The 19328-nt window shown below is 34.6% G+C and overlaps 1 protein-coding gene across 1 annotated transcript; it reads right to left on the reverse strand.

Moving 5' to 3' along the window:
• Positions 1-878: 878 nt before the first annotated feature.
• Positions 879-2942, reverse strand: LOC127074382 (uncharacterized protein At2g23090). Its single transcript, XM_051015694.1, has 3 exons — positions 2693-2942; positions 2500-2540; positions 879-1247 (listed from the first exon to the last, which is right to left on the reverse strand). The coding sequence occupies exons 1-3, from the start codon at positions 2763-2765 to the stop codon at positions 1128-1130; spliced, it is 234 nt and encodes a 77-aa protein (XP_050871651.1). The 5' UTR covers positions 2766-2942; the 3' UTR covers positions 879-1127.
• Between the last annotated feature and the right edge of the window lie 16386 nt (positions 2943-19328).

Genomic DNA, 19328 nt, shown 5'->3' on the forward strand with positions numbered 1-19328 from the left:
CAACTTTTGATTTTTATACGATGTGATGCCGACCAAAATGAAAGAAAAAAAAGTTCAATTTTATCGTGACCCAAAGTTAATTTTGGAGGGAAAAAGAAGAGGCAGCGGCTAGGTTATTACAGACAAAGGAAAGAAAAGAAACAGAGAACAAATATTTCCCCGAGTTAGGCACCCAGTTAAAGTAGAATTCTATTGACAATCCTTCCTTTCTAAACGAAACAAAGCATTAATAATGTATATTAATCACTGTGTATTAATCATATTTTATAACGAAACGTTCATGAAATATTCCCTATATTCCAAATTACAATAAAACATTAATATTTATTTTTCTTCTTACCCGTGGCTATTCTCTCGTAATTTCTCTTTTCCATATTAAAATAACCATATTTCTAATAGTCTAAATTTTCAAAACTTCATATAAAAATAGTGGCTATGCTGGTTAATGGGGGGCACAAGTTTTCCACATGCCACAACACCCCACTTGAACTGCCATACCTGGTTAGAAATATATTATATACATCTCAGTATAGAAAGCTTGTTTTCATCCCTACAGAGAAATTCCCTACTATATCAATCAAAGATTCATGTACTGTATGGGACAAAAAGAAAAGGAACTAGATCATATCATGGTAGTGGATTTATATTAGTGGAAATCATATTTAACATTTGAGTGCAACCAATTAGATGCTATGATTAGAATTATAATTTAGTTGAGCAACAGACGTGTCACTGCAATATTCTAAGTTGTCCGGAACAGGTAAAGTCTCCGGATGACAGCTTATTTCAACATCCACCAACCAATAACTTGCCTTAGTTATAGGTTGATTGCAGAGTTAAATTAGCTATAAGAGCATTCTGAATTATGGAAAGCTATATTTAAGTGGTTATACAATCAAGCACTTTATTTAATACCACGATTTTTTAACACAATATTAACACTAATGACCATCACAGTTACACTTCGACAAGAGAGAATTAACAGTTTCTCGCACTTCCACAAGGGAAGAACATACAAATCCCTCATCTTTTTCTAGCCACCAAGACAAAACATAGATGCATTTTTTATATAAAAGTCATGATTCATATAATATGATATAGTGTTTCGACATGCCATCCCCTAAAGTTTAGGGTTTAAGATGAGGAAAACAAGTGAAGAGATCAGATTTAGGGTGTCTGGCCTCAGCATGCTCCTTGCACTTCACTTCTGATGTGGTACAGATAAATGTTTGCATGCACACCTTGCACTGCAATCATCAATCACAACATTATAATCAGTAAAGGGCACCATTAAATGCAGAAACTTGCGGCGAGAGAATAAACTCTCCTCAAGACCATTGAGGTGATCAATTTTAACATCTTATAACAGAGATGTCCAAATGAGCATAAATTTGGATAACTCTGATGGAACAGCATTTATGAAGTGTATATTTCAATAATCTGACAAGAACACACCTTGTATAAGACATATTAAAGAAAAATCCATGGGTTAACATTATGTACTATGCAGTATACACAATGAATATATAGAAATATTAAGACCTCAACAGAGAACTAGTAAAACCAACTACATCTAGAAACACTTATACGTCCATGTCAAATAAAGAGCCTGTCATTTAAGAGTACGTTCCAACGAACAAACTCAATGCTACTGTTTGGGAAAAAGAATAGTGAATACTCATGTAAGGATGAAAGACAACAATGTGAACTGGGTTTAGAAATTTTACCAAGTTATATTTTCAGAAAACTGTTCAAAATACTGCAACGAGAGAAGTCTGAACTCCTTTAAAAAAGAGTTCTATCCATAACAAAAACACAATTTTACATGTATGTGCTTCTTATACTTCAAATCCAGCTTGTTAAGTTCCCATAGAGGCTTTTGGACAAGAAGCTTTAGTTCCAAATTAATAATAATTGATAATATTCAATTTAGTACTTAACTAGAGGTTAACAAATGACCAAATGACCAAGTTGTCCATCATATTTCTGCTCAACCCTCAATTTATACCAACTTGTTTGTTTGAAATAAAACAATCCTATTGATTCCTTCCCTTCACATTCTCTCCCAACCCAACTCCATAAACATAAAGAATTTATGCATGTGTGATGCGCATCTGAAATACCTCAGTGAAAGTGTCCATTTGACAAAAATCCATGGAATCAACACACGACAACAACAACAACCCAACCTTAGTCTTAGTGTGCAAAATATATAACACAGATGATAAGAAAACATCTCTGAGCCCAAAAGTGAAGGGGATCAGAACCCAAAACAGAGAAACCCTATTGTAGCCATAAACAAATTGGTGAAACTAACAGTTGAATCTCCTTCACCAAGAAAAACATAAATTAAACACTGAGTATTTTAAACCACATAAACAGCATATTAATAAAGCAATCTTCTTTGATTAGGATCTTTTTTAATCAAGATCTATGGATGGAGCAGTCTATTTAAAAGAAAAAATTCTCAGAAATCTTGAATAAAAAGCGGATTTATACCTGGATCGACATGGCTTTCTTGTTTGTTTCAAGCTGGCTTCCTGAACATACAAAAAAATGTTCAAATCAACAACCATACAATCAGATCTAACATATCGGCTACGATTGATAACAATTATTTGAGGAAATCGAAAGCATAAAACCCTAATTTCTATAATTCATGTTAGAATTGTCGGCAAGAGAGAGAGGTTACCTTTGCCGCCCTTCTGCTTCTCGAGGTTCCTCTCGCGAGCCATCTTTGCCTTTTGGCCGTTGCCTCCTCCCATGGCTGATCGGTGGGACGAAACGAGAGACCCCTCAAAACCCTAATTTTCTTATCAAGGAGGAGTGAGTGATGTGAGCGGAAAACTAGAATAATGATTGAACGATGGATAGATGGCTTTTATATAAGGGGGCTTTTCTTCCCTAATTATAGTTACGGTATGATTTTGTGAGCTTAATAAATCCCTCCACCGTCTCAACTTATAAATAGTTTTTGTCCATTTCTTATAAATTAATAAAGGATAAAGCACAAGTTAAGAACCAAATAAAGAAATGTTATCTTAGAAATTGTGTATTGATTTTAATAAAAATATAGAATTAATTTTTTAATTATTTTTTTTAATATAAACTTTCTATAAGGGGTTTTCTTAACTTGTGTCCTTGGGGCACAAGTTAGCATTATCCATTAATAAATCATTTTATATATAATTATGTGTTCCATTAAAGAATTGGCCCGTGAGGTGGCCTAAGATAGATTAGGTTTTTTCCGCGGAAAACGGATGAATTTGTAAGTTTAACACTCTAATGTCTAGGTTTGTTGTTGAGTAAAAAGTAGTTGAATGAACTTAATATTTGAAATGGCGCGAAGTGATCATTATATAATATGGATAATTACAATTGTTTGTGTTTGATTCGGCGTATTGTGTATATTATCGTCTAATTAGATCTAAAATGAGAGATGTGATGTGGAGTGTGATCGTGTGTCCTCGGCAGGGACGGAAGTCCACCTATTTCGTATGCTTTATCTTCAACACTTGTTATTGGGTCTTTTTCGTGGGCCTTACGGTCGGTCAAACGTTGCCCTCAAGCCCTGTATAGTGAGAGCTTTGTCAGATTCGTCTTCATTTCAGTCTATAGTGGAAGAAAACATAAGAGTTTTGATGGGACGTTGATGTCTTTGGGAAAAGGTGCATAAAATGCCTCTCTTGTGATTAGCGATTTTTTGCAGATACGTCGCAACACATGTCCCTACGTCTGATAATAACGGTTCCTTCTATTACTAGCGCATTTGAGTGATCTTGAATAGAGTCATGTGAAATTTTGGTAGTTAGTGGTTCAGTTCGCGTTTTCCAACACCGAGGATTGTGTGGTTCATCTCCCTTCGGGGATATATGAAGAGTTTTTTTTGTTACCACGTTTTCCTTTTCACAATTTGTGAACCTTTAAAAGTTCTTCTCCAATGTCTACAACCTCATAGATCGTCATTAATCTCCTTTCGTTGAGCAGTGATTCGTGTTTGTGTCACCTTTTTGAGTTCATCTTTTTGAGGTAACGTCTGAGTCTGAACTTTCTTTTCTTTTCACATTTGCTTACTTCATGAAGGTTCTCGGGAGTCGTACATTTTTGTACTTTATGTGTTGGTGAATTTTTTTGATACAGATGACTTTGGTGGTCACATTGTTTGTCTTTGTTTTAAACTTGTGTTTTTCTTACGACCATTTCTTCTTTTTGTTTAACAACTTCTTTTAACATTGACAACTCTCAATTCATAGGGGGATATATAAAGAGTTTTTTGGTTACCATGTTTCCCTTTTCACCATTTGTGAACCTTTAAAAGTTCTTCTCTTGTGTCTACATCCTTCTATATTGTCATCAATCTCCTTTCATTGGGCGGTGATTTGTGCTTGCCTCACCTTTTTTAGTTCATCTTTTTTAGGTAATGTCTGAGTTTGAACTTTCTTTTATTTTCACACTTGTTTACTTTATTAAGGTTCTCGGGAGTCATAGGTTTTTGTACTTTGTGTGCTGGTAAATTCTTTTGATATATATGACTTTGGTGGGGTACATTGTTTGTCTTTATTTCGAACTTGTGTTTTTCTTATGACCATTTCCTCATTGTGTTTAACAACTTCTTTTGACATTGATAACTCGTAATTCAAGGTTGCATGGGCAATTGGAAACAACTATTTGGGTAGGTCAAGAGACATTGGACATTATTTCGGTTATCGTGGGTGAATGCGACATGTAACATGCTTTTATTAATGGGTTCTTCCTCAAATTGGGGAGTTCTTTCTCCCGAAGGGGACAAGAAGATTTGCATCAAGTATGACGGTTGTATCGTCCTTTTCCATGAATATAAGTTTTCTTTGATAGGTTTTCGTCTCCCGTTCAACGATTTTGAAGTGAGCATTCTAAATTGTCCGATAATTTCTCCTTTACAACTGTAATTAGTGAGATAGGATTATATAAAAGTCTTCCAGTATTTGTGTGAATACAAAAAAGGTGTGCCATCTTTGGTGCTCTTCTTCCACTTATTTAATGCCTAACTATTGATCCAGCCCAGGGTCAAGGTTTGACCTCCTTTAGGCAAAGTACCAAGATGTATGAGGTTATTCAAATAGCATGGAGAACTTTAAGGACTGTCACTACCTAGTTAACCACTTACCGAGGTGGCTCATGCTAACTTTTGCAATATAGATTTTGAATTGCCTTATCAGTGTTCAGACAAGTTCTCCAAGTTCTGGCGCTATATCCATTTTCTGGAGGATGTTAGATCTTATGTCTATAGACTGGATAACTTAGCTATGGAGGAAATTTATATGAATATGGAATTGGTAGCCTTATTCGAATATTAGGGATATGATGACACCATTGTTCCTTCGGGAGCGGTGTTAAGGAAGAAAAAAAGTAATTCATATAAACATGCTTGTTAGTGGAAGTCGCTTCAAAGAAGGACAAAAAGGTCGTCTTCGATGAATAATGTAGGATACTTCCTATTTTCTCTAGTGTTGTTTAAATGACTATTATTGCTTTATCTTTAATTATTCTTTGATTTACAGATAAGATGAAATGTTATAACACGGTGTTTCATATGAAGAAGACACATAGAGTTGCCAATTTGCCTACCGTTGTTGATGTTGAACAGTTTTCTATATGAATCTTGTATACAGGGTCCCCTACTAGTCTGATCACGATTACCCTTCCTGTCTCGATTCAAGTGGAATTGAGATTGTTTGGATCGAGTCGTGATATAAAGTATTATACATTCGTCGTCAGTCATAACTGAAAGGAGCTATATTACTAGGTCATTCTCGAGGTGACTTGTGGGGGAGGGGTCATCTGCTCGATATCATACTCTCGATCAAGACTTAGGAAGGCATGGTCATGGTGTTTGTACAACATCGAACAATGTTGTGTTTCTCATTTACTTTTGGCTCATCCTAGTCTGTGGAGTGCTAAATAGTTTTGATCATCTGTTTCTATGGAGGATTACACATTATTTTTGGGCAATAATGAGGTTATTTCTTCAAGAAGAGTTGGCTTAACTTGCGTACCAGACTTGTCAAACTGTGGTTGTTATGGCCTTTGGTGTTGTCGGAAAGAGAGTTTTTTCTTGCCTGAGCGTGTTCGAAAGGAGAAAAAGTGTTTTAGGAACGTATCAATGCCTTTACTATCGAGCAAGACTGTTATCTAGAAGAGCTTACCAAGACAACTGGTTTGCTGAGAGAGATGGAGATTGAAGTGTAGAATTTCAGATACCCCCACTTATTAGTTAAGATGGTGCAATGTATTGTGTAAGAGATAAAGAAGAAATATTAAACTTTATCATTTGCCTCGCCAGAGTTCTCCACAACTAAGATCCCTCCAACGAAGACAAATCAGGAATTATAATCTTTTGATAAGAGGGTGAAAAATTTAGAAGTTGTCTCTTAATGAGTCTTTTGAGGGTTGGAAGAAAGTTGAAGAAGGTCATTGGGAGATGCATCATGAGAACCTTGAGCTATCCAAAGAGTATGTTAAGTTTATGGAAGAAATTTTTTCCGTTCTACAAGAGTTTCTTTCAAAAAAAATTGAAGCAAGTGAAAATTTTCTATACCACTATGCACATATCTCGAAAGCAAGTCTGTCTTGATCGGAAAATACTGGACGAGAAATTGATTTTCGTTTGGTGTGAGTTGGCCTTGTAGTTTTTTTGTCCGAAAAATAATTTATATGTTGTAATATTTGTTGGAAATGAATTCAATAATCGTTGATCCACCTCATTCGTACACTTTTTCTTCAACTTTTGTTATTCGACTTTTTCATGGACTTTGCGGACGGTCTATAACAAAATTCTAATTATAAAAAGATATATATTTACAAAATAAAATATAAATAAGATATTTATAATGATCAAAATAAATAAAAATATAGAAATTATTTGTGAAAATCATTTAAATCAAAATTGTATTTCATTTAGAAAATTCATCAACATCCTTAAATTTTGTTAAGCACCAATATCCATTAAATTTAAAATAAATTAAATATAAAAGGTTAATGATCGGATAAGTCTACACTATCTAATAAATTTTCAATGCACAGTATGAAATATTCAACTTTCATTTATTGTTCTCTTAATTTCTCACCTAACCATAATAACTATAGCATGTGTAAGGATGCTCACGTGGAAGTCACGCGGAAATGTTAGTGGTATCTTACAGCTGGTTACCATTGCCAATATTGATTTGATGACTATCCATGCATTATGGTTTATTTTCTTTGAAAAAAACAAGCAAACTCGTGTTAAAAAATCTGACTCAAATTGATCCTCACTATTTATGATCAAAAAATTCATATAGTGAGTGATTTTAGAAGAGAAGAGAAATATGCTGAATATCAAGATAAACTTCATAAAATCTCATTCAAAGTCTTATTACATGAATAAGGAACTTTATATGAGAAAATGTTTCCTATGCTACTTATGGTGCATTTCCCCCACCCTTAGTTATAAGCAAGTACATTTAATTGTAATGCAATATACCAACTATAACTAGAATAATTTTAAAACAAAGTCAACGTAAATATTACTTAAGACCTAAAAAATTAGAGAGTAGAAATAGTACTAATTCTACACTTAGTATCGGTCTTGATTTTTTAGAGACCCGAAACAAATAATAAAAATGAATCCTTAATAAAAAATACATTAAAAAACAGTTTTGTATTCGTCAAATCAAAAGATATTATTGCACCGACTTCTCTATTAAATCTTTGTATTAACTATAACTAGAATAATTTTAAAACAAAGTCAACGTAAATATTACTTAAGACCTAAAAAATTAGAGAGTAGAAATAGTACTAATTCTACACTTAGTATCGGTCTTGATTTTTTAGAGACCCGAAACAAATAATAAAAATGAATCCTTAATAAAAAATACATTAAAAAACAGTTTTGTATTCGTCAAATCAAAAGATATTATTGCACCGACTTCTCTATTAAATCTTTGTATTCGTCAACATCGACATTAACTATAACTACTTTCTCCTCCAACCTGAATACTGTGAAAAAAAATTCATAAGTCTAAATAAATAGTATAAGCAATATTCTGATCAACCTTGATATAGTTAATCATAAGTAAAAAAATTCAAATTAAGATTATAAGTTAACTATGGTAGAAGTCTTGAACAAGATGTTAGACGAATGCAACGATCTAGAGGGGGTGAATAGATCACAATAAAACTTTCGTAGATAAAAAATCATGTTTTGAAAATATTTACTATGGTAAGCAGAAGCAATTCCGGATCGACACTCGTATATCCCGAACTGTTATCGTAAAAATTGAATATGTGTTTAAACCGTAAGGAAACATATACTAATGATGAGAAAATGAATCAATATATTTTACACAATACGTTTGAATACAATCACACAATGATAGTAAATTTCCAATGAAAATAGAAAACTAAAATTGATATAGACAATTTATCAAACACTTAGTGTGCAAACAATCTATCGAATACTTGGTGTGCAATAAACGTCAATCTTATTTCCCTTTGTGTTGATAGTATGAAAATCTACTTGCAATGTTTAGATTGCAATTGTTTTACGAAAATAATTCGAGAAACTTCAACATAACCATAATTTTTCTGCTAAACATAATTTGCACTCTAAGTTCAATATCAAAATGTATAGAGAGAGAGAGAGAGAGAGAGAGAGAGAGAGAATACCAAGATTTGTTTATGCAGTTCACTAGTTGTCCGCATTATGGGTATGTCTGCCCCCAACTCCAAATAGAATTGAGATATTATAATTAACCTTTGCAATAGTAGTTTACAAGAGAAATAGTAGCAACTCAAACCCCGAAACCCTATGTTTGATTGTTGATCCTAGCTCATTCTATTCCCTTGATCTTAACTAGATCAAGTCACACAAGACTTCCAATTGAGCCTCTGGTTACCTTTACTCCTTTGACCGAACTTCCGTTCTTTAAATCTTTCACTCGGTTGAATCTAAATTGCAAAATTTTGGCTCAAGTCTTTCAATTGATCCTCCGGTTACCGCTACTTCGTTTCAAGAACCCCCGTTCTTCAAAGTTTTCACTCGACTGAATCCAACTTACAAACACTTGTGCAAAAACCCCCCAAATTAACCTTGATCTTGGAGGAAAACCCCTAAGTGATTTTATCCATGAAACTCCCACAAAATACTCAACCCAATTATGATTACAACAATCCTAAATTGGACCTTGTCAATCTATTCTAGATGAATAACTAACAAAAATGATTATGTGTAATTGTTGAATGTATGAAGAAAAAGATTGAAGATGAAGAGAAAATTCTAAGTATGTTCTTGGTTTCTATTGTATGAAATGATGCATGAATGCATATTTATATGTGTGTGCATGTGTAAAAAGAATAACAAACAAAATAGATTTTGAGTGAAAATTACAAGTTTTGTAAAATGAACTGAATGTATTGACTTCAAATTCGAATGAGTCAATGCATAAGGTTAATGAGTCAATATATAGCTAGAATGGGTCGATACATTAAAGACATGGAGAATTTGTAAAAAAACACCTTCAGTGGGAGTCAACTCCAAGCATGGGGGAGTCGACTTATTCGTGTGATGTATCGACTCATGCCAACAATGTATCGATACATTGAAGGCATGAAGGTTTATTTGAAAGTGCCTTACAAATAGAGTCGAATCCAAATGCGAATGAGTCGACTCCTTCACATTTTGTATCAACCTATGTGATATATGTATCGATACATTAAGGTCAGAATAATTTTCTTTCAAACCTCATTCAGTATGTATTGATACATAACCATTTGCATCGACCCATTGACTCATTTTTCATGAAAAATCATATTTTTTAAACTTATAATGGCCTATTTAATCTAATTTTTCATGTCCCATTATGATGATGCACATCTAGACATATACGGTAAGATCCAATATACACAAAGTACTAAGTGGCCTAGTTTTGACATTATTCGAAACATATCTAAGAGAATAGTGCACTCACGTACTCCCCATTTTTTATGATGGCAAAACTTATGAAGCAATTGGTATCTTTATCAAAGCCCCCCCCCCTCTGAATATGTGCATTATAAAACCTTGTACTTCTCCCCCGTTGACAACATAAAAAAGATACAAAGACAGAAAACGTGAGAAGTAACAATGAAAGTACACAACAATCATATAAATCACTTAGAGGCGTTGCAAAGAGTAAAAGATCCAACAAAAATATGCACTCACGCAGAATATGTCTAAGTGAACCAAAACATATACATAAATAAACAACCAATAAACAAAAGCCAGATGAAATCATAACTTAATTGTCATAAGTTTATAATAGAATAACAAAATAAAGAGAGACGTGAAAATATAAATGCATGCATAAGAAACATTATCCACAAGGAAGCCTAACTAATGACCACGACCACGACCTTGACCTCCACCTCTACCTCTACCCCGAAACCATGCATTACTGTTATCTTCATACTCATAATCCCATAAATCATACATCTCACGGTGTAAGACCCCAATTTTGACCCTAAGATCCCTCATGCAATTTCATCATAAGCATTAGCATTGGGATCATGTCTGGGCATCCTCCTTACCCCTCTTTCATTGGGTTTGTTTTGGGAGAGATCACCAAGCATTTTTGTGATTATATCATACTTGTATATTATCATTTTACTAACTAAAATACCAAAAATATATCTTTGCATTTGTCTAACTCTTTTGTATGAAGGGCATGATTCCATTGATTTATCAAGTTCACATCTAGGGTTTGAGACCCCCATGAACAAAGAGCACAACCAAGAATTGATTAAAGAATGGTTATGAACATCATATATGAGTCCCAATGTCCTCTACATATCATATTGATCAAGTTTTCTTCAAGAGTTTGATGGTGATTTGCCTTGGAAACCCTAGTTTGACTGGGTATCTTGAGTAACTTCTCCAACAAGCTATCTCACCAATTGATCAAATTTCTCAAGGGACACTTAAAAATTCATCATCTTATACATATACTCCCTCTGTCCCATATTATAAGCAAATTTCACCTTTTTAGATTCATTAAATAATTAATGTATCTAGTCTATATATAAATTAGATACATTAGTTATTTAATGAATCTAGAAAGGTGAAATTTGCTTATAATATGGGACAGAGGGAGTATTATCTACCATGATGAGCCAATAAAGTCAAGAGAATTGGAAGTTAGCAAGTTGGTTGGTGGTGGTTGGCCAGATGGATTCATCTGATCAAAACAGGGTCTCCCTAGACCCTATCTCCTACAATTTTCACCATAAGAAAATGATTCCAAGAGCAACCTTACTCTAAATAACATTCCAAACAACTTTCATGTTGATACCTAGATCTAGTTTTGCTTGGAAAATCATTTTCTATGTTGAAACATTATAGGTCATTTTGTCTAAACCCTAATTTGAAAGTCAACTTCCCAAGGCCATAACTTGCTCAATTTTTATGAGATGAAATATTTCCAAGTTGCAAAATCAAATTCAATGTGTCTATTTCAACTTTGATGTTTGGAGTTGGAGCTAATTCAATTTTTTTAAGCATGTGATATGAGGTTACATTATAGGTCACTTTTGACCTATACCATTGATCAAGTGATTTTTCCAAACTTCAAAAATGCATAACTCTATCATTTCAAATCCAAATGACATGAAATTGGTGACCATTTTGAATTTCTTTGAGAGAGATACAACTTTGATGAAGACACGTTTCTCATTTGAAGCTCACATAAAAAGTTAAGCAAGGTGGAATATTGAGACACATGGCTTGACACTTAGAAAAAATTTGATATGTCAAAAATTTCCAAACTTGCACCTCAAATTTCTCCAAGTTCAAAGCTCCAAATGAAAAAATGTTAAATATGAAAGTTGTTCCTCTTGATCTCACATTTCTAAAGAGCTCAAATTTAGTCATTTTGGACAAGAAATGCATAGGTTGCGCATGGCATGAACAGGTTGACATCACTTGGCAAGGATCAAACTTCAAACATCAATGCACACTTGCCTTGCAATCCAAGCTTAATTCAGACCATTCAATATTCATTTGTGGACCTCAAGCAATGATTTCATGGGCCTGTACGCGCCCATGCACCCTTGCATCACCATTTGCCAAAATTGGAAAGTGATTTGAAGTGTGCAATTATCAATTGTTTTGGCTATAAATAGAGCTTCAATTGCTCATAAATGAACACACATTCGCGCCAGCTTTGATCCCCCATCTCAAACCCTCACTTTGCAAAGGATAAGCCTGATAAATTCTCTTGAATTTGAGGTTGAATTTCCACTGTTTTGAAATTCAAATCTCCAGGAATCCATAGCCTTTCAAGCATCTAATCCTTCTTCTACAAGCAAGTAGAGTGAGATCAAGCACAATCAAGATCAAGATTAGTTGAGTCCAGACCTCCATTGAAGGTATTTTCCAGAAATTTTGAACTCTTCGATTCTCTCAAATTCTTGCTCAATTCTATTGATTCTTTGGTTGTCTGAAGTCCTACCAATGTAGGCAAGAAGATTGAGTTGCTTTGAGGCCAAATCGAAGGAACTCAGTTCATGTACCTCAAATTTCAACTTCATGTATCTCTCAATATACTTAGAGTTAGAGTGAATTGAGGCCAGATTCAAGCTCAGTGCCATTTTTAGTTTAAAATCATGTCCTTATTTTTCATTTTGGTGATGGTTGATGGTGGACCAGTTCGGTGAGGTCCACCGGAGAAGATGACCGGAGCTCTGGCTCTGGCGATGCATTGGCAAGACTCTGAACCACATGATCCATTCATTTCGTTTTAATCCTAGGCGTTGGTTTTGATTACCAGAGTTGCCACGCGCTGACTAAGGACTATGGTAGATAGCGCGCTCCTGGCCACTTGATCTGCCACCTCAATTAATGAGGGAGATCAAGTGGTCCACGTTTTTTCTGATATTTTAATTTTCATTTTATTTGCTTTAATTTCAATAATTCATATTAAATTCAATATTGATCCAAAAAATATGCGACTTTCACCAAAAAATTTCAAATATTTTTCTCTTTCATATTCTGAATTAAAATTATTTTTTGGATCATTATTAATATTTTTCATGAATTAATTGATTTTGCATTTGTTTTTAATTATTTAAAAATATTTTTTAATGTCAAAAAATTATGAAATTTTTTCTCCAAGGTCCTTTGACCTTGTTTGACTTATGATAAATCTCATGGCCATTTTTTCGGTGTTTTGATGAGATTTTAGGAATTGGACAAACCATATTTAACTTAAATGTACTATTTTATTATTTTTAATTGAATAAATGCCAATTAAATTTGTTGACCAATTGTGATGACTTTGTTTATGTTTGACTCTTGTTGTTGGGCCTTGGTTAATGTTGATTTGACTTTGTCAAATTAAGATCATTGGATTTAGGGGATTGATTGAATGCACATTCCATCTCCCAAAATGAATGAATGATATTAATTTGGTAAAAGTCCTCCTTTGACCAATTTGTGATTTCATTCATTCCTCTCCCACTTCATCTTATTCCTCTTCTTCATTCATTCATTCCATTTGGCCTATGATATCTCAAAGTCCTAATGCTAGTTGATTGAAAAATTGACATGAGTATGGATGAGATTAGGCCACACCTTTTGCATAATCTTTTTGTGTGTGGTATGTTTCATGAACATAGTCCATTATACTATATCTTTAACATGCATTAACACCAAAATTTTATTGCCCGACCTCAAATAGTTGTGACTTCTACATAAGTCCAATTACGATTGCTTAACATAGCGCTAAATTTGTGACATAAAAGGCATAAGCATTCTAGTTAGTGAGATTGTAAGTCTCCCCTCTTTCATGGTATTGTGTGGAAACTTGACCTTCTTTCCTTCCTTTGGAAGATGTTTTGGTTCAAGGATTCATGCTTGTGATAAGTGGGTCGAGTGTTCTCCAAAGAATGTCTTGAAATGAAAAGCAAAAGCAAAACAATACTAACTCTTAACTTACTAACTACTAACTTTTAATTTCAAGCCTTTACTTTAATGCAATTTACTTTTAGTACTCTATTTCATTTGCCATTGTTCATATCATTCTAATTGTTTATGTTAATTCAATTTTCAGTTTGTCCATTTGGACCATATTGTGTGATATATTTTGTTTGTGTATACTTTACTTGTTTGTGTGGTCTTTGACCATTAATGTACATAATAATAACAAAAACCCTAAAAAACTTTTGAGTGGACTGTTGGCTTGATCTTGGACAAATGAACTTAGAATCTAGGCAACCTTCTTATGCTAATGGACTTGGCCAATGCCAACTTGTTGAAGAACCAAGTGCTTGCAATTTGAAATTCATATGATACATCTTTAAAGACCTCTTTAGGTTCATCTGCAACATGATCATTTTGAAGCTGTTATTTTGAACCTGTGACTTGTGGAATTCATCTGTTACATGGGTTATTTTGGAAGAAGATCATGGAATGGATAAGCTTGGATGTGGCCATCTTTATTTGATGCCTTGCTCTTCAAGATAATATAATTGTGCATTTGTGTAATGCTTAATTCTAAAAGTCCAAGGGAATTCTGGGTTTCTATTGACATTCTTGTTTATTGGATTGCTACCCATTTGGTCAGATCTTTTAAACTCTAAACTTTTCATTTTGTGCATAAGATAGTCTCTTCATCTTCTCCCCATTTCTTTAATTTCAAAATTTCTCCCTCCATTTTTCAAAATCTTCTTTGTGTGAACTACTTTTGTTCTAAACTTTGACCACTTTGCAAAAAGATAGAAACTTTGGCCTTATACCATTGCATTTTCAAACTTCTTTTCTTAAATCAAACTTGTAAATAAACTTAACTATACTTGACCTAAACTTTCAAAAAGCCAAAAAGAACTAACTCATTCAAACCATTTTAGGCCTTTGTGCCTTTCAACTTAATTTTGTTAAAAGCAATGCATCCATTTTGAAATTTGTATCACGAACTACGAGGTTTTGATCCCTCATTTTTATGTTGGTACGTAGGCACAAGACCGAAGGTCTTGCCAAACACAAAAATATAATTAATGAACTCTTTTCTCATCCCCCCATTCTATTTGTTTGTAAACATCACTTTGTACAAAATACATATGCACACAAAAAGGGCTCCCTAGGAGTACCTAGGATATTTTTGGTGCTAACACCTTCCCTCTGTGTAACTAACCCCCTTACCTGTGATCTCTGACTTTTATTAGTTTTTATTTGAAAACTTCTTACTTTTGGATTTTGTTCGTACTTTTCCCCTTTTCCCTTGGAAACAATAAAAGCGCGGTGGCGGCTCTTGTTAATTGATCTCTAGCTTGTCAATAGCTTGACGATCATGAATTTCCCGCTACAGAAATTAAGTGGCGACTCTGCTGGGGAGTAGTCTCCAGTGGGTTTAGCCTACTTTTTGTGTGAATATATTTGTATATATGTGATGTTTGTATATATGTATGTGTGATATAATTTGTTTGTTGTGCTTGGTGATCTCTGAGTGGTGAGATAAGTTCTAACCCGAACTTGAGTGCAATTAAGATAGGAGGATGGTATAGTCATGTTCGACTTGTGTGGAGTAGTCCTTAACAAGTTGGCTTGAGATCCATCTGCTCAGTGGAGACTCTTTTGAATTTGGAAATGTCACACAAGTATTTGTGGTTAGGCATTAATATTTCTAAATGGGTCCGAGAAGTTGAGGACCTTAGAACATTTAACCCATCTTGGCCTATTTAGGACGTAGTGCGGAAACTATTCAAGTGTAGACTTGATAACAGTTGTTACTCGATACTACACTCAGACGAGTTTCTCTTGAGAATATTATGGATCGATGAGTCAGTCATCTTAACCCGTAATATCTGATAGATGGAATTAAGACTCTGGGAACTTTTTAGAACATGATCTATAGGTTTTTATCCTTAGTTCACTCCTTTGGGATGGTTCTTACCCGGACTCCATGATCGTGACTCACAACAAACCCTTGATTCTTGGTTGATCCAATCATGTCTTGTCAATATCAATGGAACTTGGGTGTTGATAAGGTGTAAACCATAATCCACCAAAATGGATGATTGATCTTGACAATGACTTGATTAATCCCTTGACATTTGTTTGCCTTGTGTATGATCCCTTATTTGTGATTGTTGCATTCATGCATTCATGCGCATCATAACATTCATCACACAAAAATTTCAAGGAACTAAGGTATCATTTGCAAATATTTTCAGACTATGGATTGTGGACGAAGGAACACTAAGAAGTACAGTTTCAGATGTCCCGACTTGAAAGAGTTAAGGAAGCTAGCATCTTTTGTATTAGATCCCTTGGACTTCAAACAACGTCATGGGAAGCTTCTATCCATCTTATCTGCTGATGTGGTTGAAGGACTTTTGAGTGTGCTAGTGCAGTTCTATGACCCTCTCTACAATTGTTTCACTTTCCCAGATTTTCAGCTTGTGCCTACCTTGGAGGAGTATTCTCATCTTTTTAGGATACCTATTTCTAGTAGAGTGCCTTTTGGTGGATTAGAGGAGATTCCTCGATCTAGTATTATTGCTGAAGCTCTTCACTTGAAGAAGTCTGAGATAGAGGCTCATTGGGTTAAGAAAGGAGGGTTATTTGGGTTGCCATCTATTTTCCTAATCAAGGAAGCTACTACTTTTGCTCAAGCTGGTAGTGTGGACACTTTCGAAGCTATCTTTGTGTTGCTCATCTATGAATTAGCTTTGTTCCCTAACATTGATGGTTTTGTTGATGTTAACGCCATTAGACTTTTCTTGATTGGGAATCCTGTGCCTACTTTGTTGGGTGATATGTATTTCTCTTTGCATCTAAGGAATTCTAAGGGTGGTGGAACGATTGTCTGTTGCGTTCCTCTTTTGTACAAGTGGTTTATTTCGCACTTGCCGCAGACGCCTGCTTTTGTGGAGAACAAACAATGTCTAAGGTGGTCTCAGAGACTTATGTCTCTCACTAATGATGATATAGTTTGGTATGATTCATCCTTAAGCAATTTGGATATTATTGATAGTTGTGGTGAATTCTCTAATGTGCCTCTCATTAGTACACAAGGGTGAATTAACTACAACCCTGCTTTGGCTCGTCGTCAACTTGGGTTCCCCTTGAGAGACAAACCTAATAACATGTTGTTAGAAGGTCTTTTCTGTAAGTTGTAAATGCGCCTAAGAGGGGGGGGGGGGGGGGGGGGGGGGGGGGGAGGGTGAATTAGGTGGTTAAAAATTCTTCGAACTTGTTTCCGGTTTTTGGTTATTTTATGTTTAAGTGCGGAAAGATAAATTGCGGAAAGTAAAAAGACACCGGAAATTATAGTGGTTCCCTTCACAATCCGAAGGTACATCCACTCCCCTTTCGACTCGAAAGAGATTTCACTATAGTTAGAATTATTGTACAGCCTACTCACACCAATGGTGATGCTTACTATCTAACCTATAGATAAACAAGTGTATGAAGAACAATCCTCTTCAACACTAACCCTTGTGTCCAACAATCCTGGATCACAAGTCAAAACAGAAATAAGTTTTTTTTGATGATTTTAACAAAGTGCAGAATTATCAATCTTCTCTTGATTGATCTTCTCCTTAGATAAATAATTCACTCAATGAATAATATACAAGTGTTCAAAAATGGAATGAGATGAAAAATTTGGTTATGAACACTTTTATGAAATATTGAAGAAAATATGAAAGAGTGATTATCTTAAGTTTGTATGAAAATTCTTGGAGGTGAAAATTCATTTTGAAAATTCAAGAATTTATATTGCCAAAACACCTTTTCAAAGAGGTATAAATTTCTCATAAAAATGATGAAAAGGTACAAGTTTCTGAAAAATGTTTTTCACTGAAACGAACAGTGTTAACCGGTTAACCAAATGGGTTAACCGGTTAACGCATATAACGTTAACAGAGATTTTCAAAAAACTGGGTCGTTAACCGGTTAACCCATATGGTTAACCGATTAACACTGTTGAAATGCAGAAAAATACTTTAAGAAAAATGTGTATATCATTTCAACATGTTAACAAATGGTTATGTTAAAAATGCAAATGCAGATCATGATTGTTGAACACTTGTATACTAATCTAAGAGTGAATTAGATATACCTTAGAAGTGAATCAACAATCTTGCAAACGGTTGACTTGAAAATGAAGCTTGATCAAAATGTTTCTCATGCATATGTCTTGATAACTTTAATGCTTGAATTATCTTTGAAGCTCTTCTCTTTTTGCATTGATACATGTTGTCTTCATCAAAATACTTTTTGGATTGAAGCTTGCTTCTACATTTTCTATCAAGAGGGTAAAGATCCCTAACATTTGAAGCAGAAGATTGTGCATGCTTGGCATAATGTGCATAGGAAAGGAAGATCCGAGCTTGGTCCGTGCAATTGTGTAGCTTTGGAAGCTTACACTATTTGGGTGAAGAAGAGAGCTTTGGAGTTGAAGATGCCTCATCCTTGTGAAAGACCTATGTCTATGGTTGTGGTTGAGCCATTAACTCTCCCTAACCAAGATGTAGAGGAGTTGGAAGACGTGCTCATCAAGATGAAACAAGAGAAGGAGATGTGGAAAGAGCATTTCCGTGCTTTGAGCAAGAAGCATGAAGAGTTGCAATTGGAGTCTAAGGACAAATATGCACTTATTGAGCTACTTGAAGATCGAGTGACGAAGAGACAGAAAGAGCCAAAGGTTTCATCTTCTATCATGCCTCAGCCTTCAGTTTCCTGGAAGAAGATTGTTGACCAGCTTGTCCTCGAGAAGACTCAGATGAAGGCTTCTTTTGAGATCGAGATCCGTCGCATTCAAAGGAAGTACACGCCTTCAGCCAGATCTTCTGACATTGTTGTTAGGGATCCTTAGGATGATTAGTATCCTTTTCTCTTGTATCTTTTATTTTGGTTTCTGAAATTGTACTCAGTGTAATCCTTCCAATTTATATAAATGAAAAGAGATTTTTGGTCATATCAGATCATTGCAATTGCCATTTTAATATTATATATTTACAAATGATATAGTAAGTTCCTTGAAAAATAAAAATAATCAAGCATTGCATTTCATGCATCATTTGCATAAGCAGGTTTTTGCCATGTGTCTGATTGGTGTTTCTTCTGTGCTTTAGCCAAGCTGACTCACCGGTACATGTAGCACCTCAAATTTGCACCTCTCATTTGTACATTCATTTCATTTTTTAGGTCACTAACATCACATTAACATTGCATAAACATTGCATTGCAGGTTACATATCATCAGTCAAAACTGGTCAGGAGATTCAACTGTGCAAGAGAGCAAAACATTTTCAGGAGATGGAAGCCCTATGGT

The sequence above is a fragment of the Lathyrus oleraceus genome, chromosome 4, assembly GCF_024323335.1.
Source record: "Lathyrus oleraceus cultivar Zhongwan6 chromosome 4, CAAS_Psat_ZW6_1.0, whole genome shotgun sequence".
NCBI classification, from domain to species: domain Eukaryota; kingdom Viridiplantae; phylum Streptophyta; class Magnoliopsida; order Fabales; family Fabaceae; genus Lathyrus; species Lathyrus oleraceus.